General features: G+C 36.6%; 1 protein-coding gene across 1 annotated transcript; it reads left to right on the forward strand.

Moving 5' to 3' along the window:
* Positions 1-887: 887 nt before the first annotated feature.
* On the forward strand, positions 888-12331 carry LOC149623632 (uncharacterized). Its single transcript, XM_089852691.1, has 7 exons — positions 888-1353; positions 9596-9727; positions 9796-10015; positions 10080-10362; positions 10424-11684; positions 11748-11933; positions 12003-12331. Exons 2-7 carry the CDS (start codon positions 9646-9648, stop codon positions 12182-12184), a joined length of 2214 nt encoding a protein of 737 aa, XP_089708817.1. The 5' UTR covers positions 888-1353; positions 9596-9645; the 3' UTR covers positions 12185-12331.
* The last annotated feature ends 1484 nt before the right edge of the window (positions 12332-13815 follow it).

A 13815-nucleotide genomic window follows, 5' to 3' on the forward strand; every position in this document is an offset into this window, starting at 1 on the left:
CCAAACGTTTATTGTCATTTTTAAATATGTCCCAATACACTCAATTAGGTCAGTTTTAATGCCTTTTCAGACGACACAACTTTTAACTTTTTGACTAATTTATTAGATGAGTCAGATTGAGTTCAGTAAACTAGTTTGGATGCGTGAACAGCAAAGAACAAGTTGAATCAAGTTCCAAATTATAAATTGATCACTGACCAATTTTTGCTGACCATCTTTAGTTGAGTCAAAAGTTGTATTGTCTGAAAAGGCCTTTAGTCTTGCGAAAAGTTTAAAATACATTTTTGAAACAAATAAATAACAATAAAAGATTAAACTGCGCTTGAAATATCCCCCCCCCCTTTGTATCTGAATTCCGCATGCTTTCGTTAGATAAACACTTGATGAAGTTGATCATAAGTTCATAAGATATGTTCCATAAGTTTGTCATTGGTTACTGAGAGCTTGTCATGAAATGACGTAGCTGAAACGTCATAGATTCTCGTAAAGCGACTCCTGGTGAGGTGCTGTCAAAGGCTTAGTAATGCAAACTAAATAGGAAGATGGACTGCAAAATCGTGTGTAGTCAATTCTCGCGTCGCTTTCAAACTAGCTACCAGTAGCTGAAACGTCATAGATTCTCGCAAAGTGACGCCTGGTGAGGTGCTGTCAAAGGCTTTGTACAGACTAAATAGGAAGATGGACTGCAAAACCAAGTGTAGTCAATTCTCGCGTCGCTTTCAAACTAGCTACCAGTAAGTCTCTAGCACCACGAAGTATAGCCTAGGTAGTGTCATACTTATGGAACATATCTTATAAACTTATGATCAGATCTTATGATCTTATCGTTGAGTCTATTGTTGTTTACGCCGGCCGGTTGCCATTGTATGAAAAACTATAAACAACAAATTAGAAAGAGAGTGATTTTGCGCGCCATTCTCTCTCTCTCTCTGGTTAATTTTCCTCATTCTGGTCAGGCAATAGTTTCGCCTCATCCATCCCCTTAGCATTTTTTGATATAAGAGATATTCGGGCCGATAGTTTTAAAGGAAAGAGGGGGGTACCCTAATAACACCCTTTGCGAGCCTCCCCGTCCTTATCCTGGAAGAGAAACGCTTTAAAAACTACTAGCACCATCATCATTCTTTTACTAAAGGTTTACCTTGATCGCGAGCTTGATTTTTTTTCGGACGCTGTGATTTCGCGTTTTTTTAAGTTTTCACATCGGCATTTTTGTTTTGTAATTCCTTAAGCCTTTGTGGCTTTTAACTAATGAACAATTGATGATGTGAATCCAGCTATAAAACACATTCCAATGGATTAACTTTTAATATCATAATCACAAAGATTTTTGGGGAAACAGGGTAAATTCTGGTAGGTGATTTTTCAAATTTTGATTACGGGTTATTTAATTAAAATAAACACTAATTTAATGTTAAATACTGAATTATAAGAAAACATTTCAATTAATATGTATATTTATGATAAGAACTATAACTTAAAACGGGCAACTTTGCTAGATTCTGCTCAATATAAACGAGGTCTAGAACCATCTATGATTTATATAGTCTGTCCATAGATATAAGAACTCTGTTCGAATCTCGTGAACTAACCTTTAAAATATTTCTTACTTGATGTTAGTTGATTGTTGTGATATAATTTAGCTCAAATGGCATACTAATTTTGTTGAAATCTTCTCGGAAAAAGGACTTTATTATAGTTATAATTGAAACTGTACTAATTGTCTATTTGGTCTTTGCTTAACGAGTTTCCTTTTACTGGTATTATACTCAGTCGAAAAAAACAGTTGTTATTCTATTTACTTTATAGAATATAGTAGAAATGACAGTAATTCCTATATTTAGGTTAAACAGCATTCGTAAACATATAGCTGTATTTTTAAAAATAATTTGCGGTTGTTTGTGTGTCATATATGTTATTAAAAGTTGACGGTACACGCCTCAACGTACATTAATCAAAATTATGTCTCCAATGCGACAATATACAATTTTTGAAAACACAAACTCCCACTTTGAACACTTTGAAAGTAATAGTAAACCATGACTCAAACGAAACACATTTTCCGCATTTATATACAGTATATATATATCAGAAGGTTATGATATCCTATGTTTACATATATTTATAACGAAACCATTTCAAATCGATGCGGACGTGGGAGTGACGAAGTAATATTGATTTTTCGCATACTCTGCTACGAGAAGGCGACATTTAACTTGTAAATAGTTTTAGTAGCTTTCTAAAAATCTATCAAAAACGAACATACAGGGTGTTTGTGAAAAGTCCATCAATAATGAAAGGGCGTATTTATTGGGCCATTTTGAGTCGAAAATGTTCTATGACATTTAGCCGTCCGAGCCACGGTTTTCGAGTTATGATTTGAATATTTTAGGGATGACCCCTTCATTAAATTAGCGCTGTCTTTCAATTTCTAAATTAAATTTAAGGGGTCATCCGTAAATTACTCCAATCATAACTTGAAAACAGTGGCCCGGACGGAAAAATGTCATAGAACATTTTCGACTCAAAATGGCCCAATAAATACGCCCTTTCATTATTGATGGACCTTTCACAAACACCCTGTATACTGTAGATAAATGAAACCATCATCTAGTTACTTAAATCCGTAATAGTTTTATAAACCGACCTCATTAAGGTTTTTATTTTTTTTTTTTTCTCTCTCTCTCTCTTAATCAGTCGGCCATCAATGAGACACCAATACAACGATTAGTGGTAATAAGTCAAACCAATTATTAACGGTGATAAGTTCAGTACGTGTTTTAAGAAGAAAGTTTTAACTGGTTCTAATCAGAGTGGGTTAGGTAAGGTATTTCAAGCCAATAGTTTCATCACTTCACCTCTCCCCTAAATACAGTCTTTCTACTACCTAAAGCTCTCCGCCATTTTGAGGGAAAGGGGAGTATTCATTCTTAAGAACCATCCCTGAACAATCTTGGGTAGCCTTCAGTTGCCTTAACATCCACTCTAAGTATTTGCAATTGGGATGCTAGTCTTATTTATGGCTTCGTTCTTGTTCAGCGTACAGAGAGTCATAGGTAAGTGTTATAGACCCAATCACAAAGGTGGTACAGTAGCTTTTGCTTGATATAGGGTTAAAACAGAACACCGGTATGTGCACCCAAAGGCTTAGCGTTACCAGTCGTTATTGTGTGAAGTCATATCTAACATTTTTGGATCGACATATCTCATTTTTCGTCCCAAGTCAACAAGGTGGTCAACACCAGGGTCTACTGTTGAAGGGACGTTCTATTAATCCACAGACCTAGTGTTCTCTCCCTTTAACCTACTGGGTCTCCCTGAACCCTGGTCCCCCATTAACTGAGGATCCAGATAGAAGAGTTTATCCTTAGTTTAATTTGGAAACAGGACGGGGAAAACATTTTAGAACCTAGTGGCCCTCCTCTGATAGCTAATCCACTCTGTTCATTTTATCATACGTAAAAAGTGGAACGATGTTAACTTAATGATCTTGCTTGCAACAGATAGAGGCGACCCGAGGGGGCAAACGCCACTGAATGTAAAAAGAAATACAGGTTTTTTCTTCAAACAACTTGTTAGACTTGCGAAATATCGGGAGGAGAGCTTGTTTTAAAGTTTTATACAGGCCCCTTGTTCACTGGTTTGTTTCATAGTCACGCGTGAGACTTAGTTTACACCAAACTTGCCATTGAAAAGCCGGTTTTTTAGCCTAACGTTTGCGGCAAACCAAGACACTCAAAGGCTATATAAGCTTCATTTTGAAAGTTTTGTTTTTCTTTTTTCAAAAGCTAAAATGGTTTATTTGATCATTTTCTTGGAATAAAAAAGACCAGTTTTAAGTTTTAGAGTATTTATGTGTGAGTAGGCCGGGGTACAAAGGCTGAACGACGTGTAGTGGTGATGAAATTTTTAAATTGCTTTATTTTTCTTTAAATCTTTTAACAATTTTTTTCCATAAATATTATGGAATATTGTGTTTCTGTTTGAAAAGGCGTAATAATTTTTGGAACTAAAGCTGATTTATTTATTAATTTTTAAACAATATTTCACAATATATTTTAAATTTATTTAAGCAATAGTTCACAAAATGTTTTAAGCAATCTTTCCTTGCATTTAATAATTTTCAAGCCCTTTTATTATTGCATTTATTAATTTTCAAGTAAATTTTCAATGCATTAGTTAATTTTCAAGCAATATTCCAGTGCATTAATTAATTTTCATGCTATTTTTCAGTGCAATAATTAATTTTCATCAATATTTCAGTGGATTAATTAATTTTCAAGCAATTTTTCATAGCATTAATTAATTTTCATGCAATTTTTCAGTGCAATAATTAATTTTCAAGCAATTGCTCAGTGCATTAATTAATTTCAAGTCTATTTATAATGTTTAATCAATTTTTCATTAATAGAAGTGGAGGACTGTTGATAGAAACCTAAAATACTCTCTAAACACATAATAGTGGATACATTGGCAGTATCGTTACCCTACCAATTCTCCCGACCCTTTTAAATACTACTAAATAGTTTCTAAATGCCACGCCCTTAAAAAGTAACACCATGAAAAAGGCGCCTCAAAATAAAAAATATCTATTATAAATGTTTTTATTCCCATCCGGTATTAATGGATAAAAAAATGTTAATTTTAGCATAGTTTCTTTGAAAGAGTTTCAAGCATAGAATAATTAAACCGTAATTCATTAATTATAAAGGTAATTAATTTCTTTATGATATTGTAAAAGGTTCTCATTTTGGTTACAAGGCGCGTAATTCGTTAAAGAGTTTTAATTAAATTTACTGATAGCAGTTTTATTAATTAAATTATGAAATTGGGCAAACTAAACTTAACTTTAAAAGCGTACGTCTGACTTTATTGAATAAAATTTTAGGAGTGGTGTATAGCGAAATGAAGTAAATAGGCCTACACCAAATTTTTATTTAGAGTCATGATTAGCTTAAATTCGCCACTTCCTTTTTAAACATAGTTGTCAAAATAAAAGGCCTGATATATGATAACTAAATTAAGTTAAAGAGGCTCATCGCTTTTCGCTCCGGATATTTCTTTCTGCCCATATCCCTCTTATACATATTGCTCTCAATTTCAAAGTGTCTAATTTAAAATCAATCGCCTTCGAACTCTGACCCTTGGATTTCAAATGTCATGACACAAAATTGATGCTTCTCACTCAGAATGGGGGCCGCAGTATAGTCTGCTTATGGTTAAGAACGTACATCCGGTATGTGAATCCAAAGACATTAGATAGGGCTTCAATGTTACCAGTCCACAAAAGTCATTGTTTGAATCTAACCAGGGATAGATTTAATTTTAGAAGTAGGAATTTTAGAAGAGTAATCTGGGCGCTCGGGATGGAGGGGTATGAAAGAAGAGGCAGGTCATAGCGACAGAGGTAAAAAGGAATTACGTATTTTTCGCCGTCCCCATCAGCGACGTCATCAAAACGTAGTTTAAGTGAGCCAATAAGATAATTTAAACTTTTCGTTACGTGTTAGAGGGAGGGGCGCTATACTGGGCCATGAGTCGGACTGAAGTAAATACTAACCGTTCTCCATTCCTACTTCTCAAAATTAAATCTATCCCTGATCTAACGTCTTTGTTGTACGCATACCGAATGTTTTTATTTGTTCCTGGGACAGTGTAAGCTTGGGACAATGTCCCATACCCCCAACTCTATTTAACCCCTAAATATTAAAAAGGGTCTGTTGTTGGGTTGGATGTTAACCCAATGAGCGTTGTCTTTTAGATATGTCATAATTTTGACGACTCATTTTGAAAGGTAAACTAACATTCCGTAAAACAAAAGGTAGGCCTACATTTAAAAAGAGGAATCCGCTGTTTAAAAAAACCTGTTAAACGTTTTTTATTGATGTTTTGTTTGTCTACGGACCGAGTAAGGAAAGAGATCCCGATCGAAACAACCCAAATATTTTCTTGGTTTACAAAAAAAGCTTTTGATTATTTTTTACTTCGAACTGATCGTCATTTTGAGTTTCTTCTAGACTCGGATTTTATTGACTCCATAAGTTTTACCGGCATTCTGCTTTAAAACGTGATCTGGTGATGTTTCGCGAATCGTAACGCGCATGATTTAAGTCTAAGTTATTGGATTCAAATTCTGGATATTGAAAACAATGAGAAAACGAAATCTGAAAACGTCATTAACGAACACTACCTAGTAAGTTAGCTTATCATGTACGGATTTATAAATAAAAGTAAATATTGTAACTTTAAATTCAACAGAAATTATTTTCCATTCTGTTCTTAATTAGCCTTTCTTAAGCTATTTTATAACGCATGCAATATTTCCACTCCATGCTTAATCATCTTTTACATTTCGCGGCATATACATAAACCGTAGGGCTACGGATAAGCTGTTGCAGGATTCAAATTCGAACCCTGGCCACTCCAATTGTAAAATTGTTATGTAAATTTCTATTATTTAAATTAGTAATATTTTGCGAACTAATGGCTGTCAGAGTGTTACTAATCAGTAAGCTAAGCGTTTAATTGTCAAAAGCACAGTTGTGACTAAAAGAATTAAAAAAATCCAGTAAACTTCAAAATTACGAAACCCTTTTAGTTTTTGGAAGATATGTCTAGTGGTATGAAAACATGGTGAAATTATGCATGCGTCAACTTTATAAATACACAATCTCGCATATCAAACTGGATACGTAATGGCCTTCCAAGGTTTTTCAGGTGGGTGGAGTACAGTCTGAGACATATTTGTACACGACGTAATTGCATGAAAAGTAGCGTAGGAATTTAACGAGCGTACTTTATACCTTCTGAACGGGAAATATGTAAATTATTTTAACATACTGCTTGTATATGTGTTTTGATAGCTCTTTAGAGAGTTTTATTGAAATATGGTTTACAAGGGAAAAGTCGCCGTCTCGTAGCAGAGTTTGCCAAAAATCAATAGTACTTTGTCACTCTAACGTTCATATCGATTTGAAGCGGCTTCCTTTGAAGTAAATGTATACAGGATGTTTTTGACAAGTCCGCTATAAATTATTGGGTGTGTTCTTTGAGTTAAACTGAGTTCAAAGTTTCAAAGAACATGGGGCCAACAACGGAGATATAGACTGCCAAACATTGCATGCCCCATAAAACGAGGAAATAGCTGTAACACCTAGCTTTACTAACATGCACACTTCTACCCATTTAATAGTGCACTTCTGCTATAGATAAAGGTTCAAAAACGAATATTAGATTGAAGACTGATATGTCTTACTTCACATGTGTGATAATTTCTTTGCTTTAGGGGAAAAATCAATGTTTGGTAGCTCATAATTCCGTAACTAAATGTTGTAGACCCCCATCATGACCTTTGACATGACAATTTCCATTCAGTTTGAGCCAAAGACAAAATCCTTTATTTTGCCCGAGTCTTATCGGAAACACCCTGTATACAGGGTGTTTGTGAAAGGTCCATCAATAATGAAAGGGCGTATTTATTGGGCCATTTTGAGTCGAAAATGTTCTATGACATTTTTCCGTCCGGGCCACTGTTTTCAAGTTATGATTGGAGTAATTTACGGATGACCCCTTAAATTTAATTTAGAAATTGAAAGACAGCGCTAATTTAATGAAGGGGTCATCCCTAAAATATTCAAATCATAACTCGAAAACCGTGGCTCGGACGGCTAAATGTCATAGAACATTTTCGACTCAAAATGGCCCAATAAATACGCCCTTTCATTATTGATGGACTTTTCACAAACACCCTGTATATGATGAAACGGAAACGTTTTATTAAATTTATGATTACCTTAACAGAAACTCATTAACCGACGCAAAGCATCTACCGCCCACTGTCAAGCATCGCGGATCGCGTGCAGGGGGTTTCAGACTGTCTCATTTGAAAATTTATTTGCATCCCAATAAGTGTAATTGTCGTGGGCGTTTAAATAGAACACTTATATCACGCACTCAAGCAAAAGTTGCTGTCTATGGGAATTTGGGGATATTAATATTATTTTTTTTTCGCGATTTGATCACGCACATTTTAAAAACGTGCATGTTCGCTGTTCCATGTCGTTTTCCGATTTCCGACCCTATTCTGTGCCTGAATTTCGGTTGCTTTAAAACGATGCATCTATTCAACTAAAAATAAAGAAATCCAGACAAAAGTATTCAAAACTATGCTATACATTTTTAGAAAAATGATCGTATTTTACGTAATTTTGGAAGCTGCTGGTTTCCTGCGGTTATTACTGGGTTTAGCGGAAATAATTCGTTGAATTGTTAAGTTTACGTTTCTAGATGATGGTGTGTTATTTATGTTAAATCCTAATATTTTATAGTCCTTGAGCGTCTTGAAAAACCAATATTCGATGCTTGCACAAAACTATGGGTGATTTTGGTTCCTTTCTAATTGTTTAACGATTAGAATAGCTAGACGAACGGTCCCCTATGATTTTATATTTATGTCATTAAATAATTTTGAAAATAAGTTGAATTAAAGATAATTTTTTAACGCTACCCGCATAGCGTCGGATATAATTTAATCTCACCTGGCATTTCATGTATACATAAATAATGTAATAATAAAATTTGATATTTTATAAATGAATATATTCAATTTCCCCTTGAATATCCGTAGACGTAAACTCCTCGTAAGTTTTTTTTGTAAATCTTAGTTTTATATTAAACCAGACGCGAGAATTGACTATACACTCGGTAGTTTTGCAGTCCATCTTCCTAATTAGTCTGTACTAAGCCTTTGACAGCGCCTCACCAGGCGTCGCTTTACAAGAATCTATGACGTTTCACCTACGTCACTTCATGACAAGTTCTCAGTAACCATTGACAAACTTATGGAACATATCTTATGAATTTATGCTACTATTTACGAGGTAACGTCCCAGCAAAATTTCAGTTTTAATTTGTAAATCGGTTTGGGCTGGATTATTCAACATTATTGAATAAATTTTACTTGATTCATTGTGTATACCTGCCTAAAAAATGGTAATGACTGCAGCTTAATGCGACGTGAATGGCAGGCAATGCGCATTCCTAGTCCGGTAATTGGTGGTTTTCCCCAAAAATATTTCACAAAAAATCGTGTTGAATTTATATATTTTCTTCTTGAACCGGTACGGTTCTTGGGGATTCGCGTCGGATTTTGTTTTCTGGGTATTTTGAGAAGTTTTTCTCTCTCTCTCTCTCTCTCGTGCATCCATCACGTAATTAACTGCGTGCGTAACGAGCGCGAGAAACTTCACGATAAAATTTAATAATATCCGATTCCCATTGTAAAATGTAAGTTCGGAGGCGCTTTACCCGCTTCTTGACGTGTACAGGTGCAGCGTCGATTTCGTTTGTGGCATAGTGGGCGCACCTGCTTCTCGTCCAAGAGATATGGTACCTTACGCGCTTTGCTTAGTTCTAAGTCGTCCTCGTGATCGCTTGGGTTCACCCTTCACGATAGGGGTGCTGGTTTAAAAACCTTTAAGATGATACTCTAAAGGGTTTCACATAAATGACATTAATTATAAAGCTAGATATAGAGCATATATTTGTATATTTTAAGGTTTAAATTTAAAATAATAATTTATTTTTTAAAATTCAGGATACGTCGAAGGGGTCATAAATGCGAGTATATCACCAATCATTTAAAAAATGGCAACATTCGGGAGTGCTCAAAGAAAACAACAGAAGAAGCTTCTGCCACTCAGTATCTTAGGGTTTTTCCTCTATTCTGGTAATTAATAATATTGATTTTCAAAGTATTTATCATATGACTTTATCGAATAACTTTATTTTTCTCAGCTATCGGTGGTTTAGTTCCATTTCTCAATCTTCACGCGAAGGATCTCGGTCTTGATAATCAAGAAATATTTCTGTCCAATTGCGTATCTGCAATTTTCTCCTTAGTTTTCGTTCCTCTGATTGGTCTGTTAGCGGAAAAATGCGCGAGATACAAAACGTGCGCGGTAATTTGCATAGTAGTTGCGGCGTTGTCGTACACCACCCTCTTAGTTGTTCCCAAGTATGTTATTAATTAATACATTCGCGATTCTTTATTGCGGATGAATAATTAATTTCTACCATAGATCAATGAGGTCACCCCGTGTGCCTCAAATGGACTTTGACTGCCGTGATGCCTTGAGGATGGAAAGATGTCCCAATTGGAATACGTGTAGTGACGCGACGGCTTCTTCCTCCAACATCACTGCCTTCCAGCTTTCTTCCTGTCGGTACATCTGCCACGGACATCAAGGTAAACGCCCTCCACCGGATGCGGCCTATCCATTACACATCTGCTTCCGAAGCGAGGAAGGGAACTTCTGCCACGTTTACGATCCTTTATCCGGCGCCCCATCAAGGATCATAATGGTAAAACTTTGAAATTAATCCATGGCAAGAATGTTTTAAAAATTTGGTTTTTAATTTTCAGGATGGTCCAGACGATATTGAAAGCAACAGCAGTACCACCTTCACCTTTCACTCCAAATTCCGCAACTGGTACGCCGACGATATGCAAGATCTACCAGTCCAAGACTTTCTCTCATACCGTAAAAATGAATTAAAATCTCCATCATACGACGATGTCTTCGTGGACAGAGACCCCATTATCTCAGTTGACGCTGAAGAGGAAACCACTAATCCCGAGAACAACGTTGCAGCTTGCAAATTTCGTCCCGTATACCCTCTTTTGGTTCATGGAAAATCGTACGACGATGTATTCTGCCGACCGCTTCCATCCGGATGTTCAGTTCGTTGTCAAGTTGAATTAAAAGGCTATAAATCCCCAGTTTTGTGCTACGATGTGTCGGGTGACCCTTTACTGACATTCTTGTATTACACGAGCGCTCGCGCTATCGGTGACGCGTGTCTCTTGGCAACAATCGCTCTTTTTGAAGTTGCAATTATCGCGTCGGTCCGTGATTACGACGGGTTGTACGGTCGAAGTCGGTGGTCTTCAGCCTTAGGTTTGTTGATTTTCCCTCCAATATCCGGAGTACTTATCGACTACTACAGCTCAGTTGATAACAAATCAGACTATTCGGCACCATTCTTCTTGTTTGACGGCCTGACCCTCGTGGCTAGTGCTCTATTAATCGCCTTACCATTGGAGGTAGCCGCGGCCGGGGTCAAGGGCAAATATGTCGTGAATTCACCCCAAAGACGTCAGATGCGTGAATCCGGAAACAAACACAACCGGAAAGACAATGACATCTGCGGTGCTGAAATGATTATCTTCTTATTCCTCTTGATCGTCCTTGGTTGTCTTTGGAGCGTCATGGATACGTTCCTGCCTCCACATTACGTATCGGCCGCTGTGGGTTCGAACCATTTCCAAATCGGAATTGGCTGGACCTTATCATTCCTTGGAACAATACCATTTTTGATTGTGTCGAAGGAACTGGTACGGAATATTGGGCGTGGACATTTACTCGTTTTCGGTTTTCTGTTCTACGCGATACGATTCGCCGGTATTTCTTTCGTAAGCGATCCTTATTGGACCTTCCCTTTCGAAGCGATGAAGGCAATGACACTCAGTGTTGTGTGGATCGCCTGTGTTTCGTACGGACACGCTTTGGTGAATTTTTCAAACTCGTATAGAGCGTCCGTCGTCTCTGTCGTTTACTCATCCGGTGGAGATCGGTTTAGATTAAGGATACACTATATTCTGTTGCTCACTCATTTTGGATTAGGTAAGAATAGGCCTGCAACAATTAAGAGTGATAATCAAAGTAATTAATATAATGACGTTTCAGGACGCCTTCTTGGATCGATAATTGGATATTTCCTGATTGAATCTTACGGACTGGAATGGACCTTCAGAGGATTTGCCATATTTTCAGTTTCTTTGGCTTTTCTTTATCTTCTGGCTTACCACACTTGTATGAAATCTTGTAGAATGGAAATTAAGAAGAAACGAAGAAGAGGAGGTGTTGTGCCGCGTAAGACAATGAATGATATTAGCTAATTAATTAATTGGTTAATTTGGACTTACTTTTATTGGGTTTTAGCGACGGTGGCCATGAACGGAATTTGGTGTCCCTTGGTGGAGGAACCGACGCAGCAACAAAGAGCTCAAAGGCCTAATGGAGAAGCTCGGTCTGACGAGCAAAGGCTACTTCGTCAACAAGGGGAACATAATCAGGATAACGAACAGCCACAGGAGCAACCAATTTTAATGATAGATGATTAAGTGAACAGCCGATTAATATTATATTTTTCCACTAACTTAACGAAGGAATTTTCCATTGAACTTCAATTATATACATTCAACTCCAAATGTACATGGAATGCCTCCCTTGATGCACTTTTGTATATTTCATTAAATATTTTAATCGAATATGTTGTATATTCCACTTTTGTCACAATAGATGTTTTGGGGCATTGTTTTCTCTCAATCTTTTAAGACTAATTTCAGATTTCGGTACCAAGTAAAATTTTAAGCGAGTTTTCTCGAGATCTAGTTCGGGTTTCTGGGAGAGACCGTTTATAGAAAGCTCCATTAACTTACCTATATATTAGCGAATCTTTGTGTTCTTTTTTACTTGGTTAGCTTATCCGCGTATAGATTAAAGAACGACTATTTTCTTTTGAGCATTTATGAAGCTGTATTTAGTGAAAAGTGGTTCTGAGTGATTATACAATTATAATATAATTGGTTTGAATACAACTTCTTTATTCTTAAAGACATTATTTTTGTGAGCTGTGGGCACCCGTTTCTTGATGCTCCTTTTCGCGGGGGCGGGGACCGTGTTTTTTACTAACTTCTCTCTGGTTTTTTTAATCTTTAAGGCTCGATAAGATTGAAGTTGGGGCTTGAATTTTACAACAATATATTTTAAAGCAATATTTTTTCTATTCGAAAGCAATGTATTGAAATAGTTGAAAGGCACTGTTAAAGGGTGAAAGTTCACGTCAAAGGTTACTAGGGTCACCGTTAGGACGCAACGTTTCAGACTTTTGACGTGTAAAATAAAAACCCAAAGTTTTGAATACAGAAAACGCTTTATTTAAGTGCAAATGTATTTATGTAAACGTAATACCATAAGAAAAAATATATAACTCCCTATAAGTATGAAACGTAGTACATTTTCATACTACAGCATTTGCTTCCAAATTTGGCGCGCTTACGCTTTTACGCCCCGTGAGAGAAGTTTTGGTACTACGAGTAAAAGGGGGGGGGGGTGAAACCGCCAAAAATTCTTAATAGATGGCATTAGAAACATTATACAAATTTCAAAGGAAGAAAATGCTGTTTACATGGCTTTAATGGAGAGTTTCATACTTATAGGAAGCTATATATTATTTTCTTATGGTACTACACATATACAAGAAACATCTGTGAAAGAGCCTCTACTTTTATGAAATTCGAGTTTAGCCTATCCAGTCATATTTAAACACGGTATAAAGACAAAAGCAGCTTTTGGCGTCGCAAAATATATGATCACGAGGATTTTCCGCCATTTATTGGCGATGTAAATTTTTCTTTCTAAAATGTTTATCGTCTCCTTCATGAAGCTCAGAGGTCCTGCCGGGAGTGTGGCGCACTCCTGTAAGCCAAGCTACTGGGCGGCAAAGTTTGAGGGAATACGACACATGTCGGCGATCCTTCCCTATAGGTGCCGACTGCCCCGTGTCCGCCGGAGGTGACTTGACCCCCACACCCCTTCCGTCACCTCCCAAGTAAACCTCATTTCCTTCCCTGATTAGTCACATACTGAAACCTGACTAATCGCATCCTTGTCGCGGACCCTTCAGGGACCCAATTTACATTGAAACCTCTTAACTAAAAAAAAAAAAAAATAAAAAAAAAAGCTCAGAGGT

This window comes from Phalangium opilio, unplaced genomic scaffold, assembly GCF_054372755.1.
Source record: "Phalangium opilio isolate 3A_F unplaced genomic scaffold, DU_Popi_V2 ptg000113l_1, whole genome shotgun sequence".
Taxonomy (NCBI): Eukaryota; Metazoa; Arthropoda; class Arachnida; order Opiliones; family Phalangiidae; genus Phalangium; species Phalangium opilio.

Bases quoted from the DNA above. Each gene is read 5' to 3' on its own strand.
- LOC149623632 (XM_089852691.1), top strand. From the start codon at position 9,646: ATGGCAACATTCGGGAGTGCTCAAAGAAAACAACAGAAGAAGCTTCTG. The intron at 9,728-9,795 runs GTAATTAATAAT...TATTTTTCTCAG, and splicing joins AGGGTTTTTCCTCTATTCTG to CTATCGGTGGTTTAGTTCCA. The intron at 11,934-12,002 runs GTAAGACAATGA...ATTGGGTTTTAG, and splicing joins AAGAGGAGGTGTTGTGCCGC to CGACGGTGGCCATGAACGGA.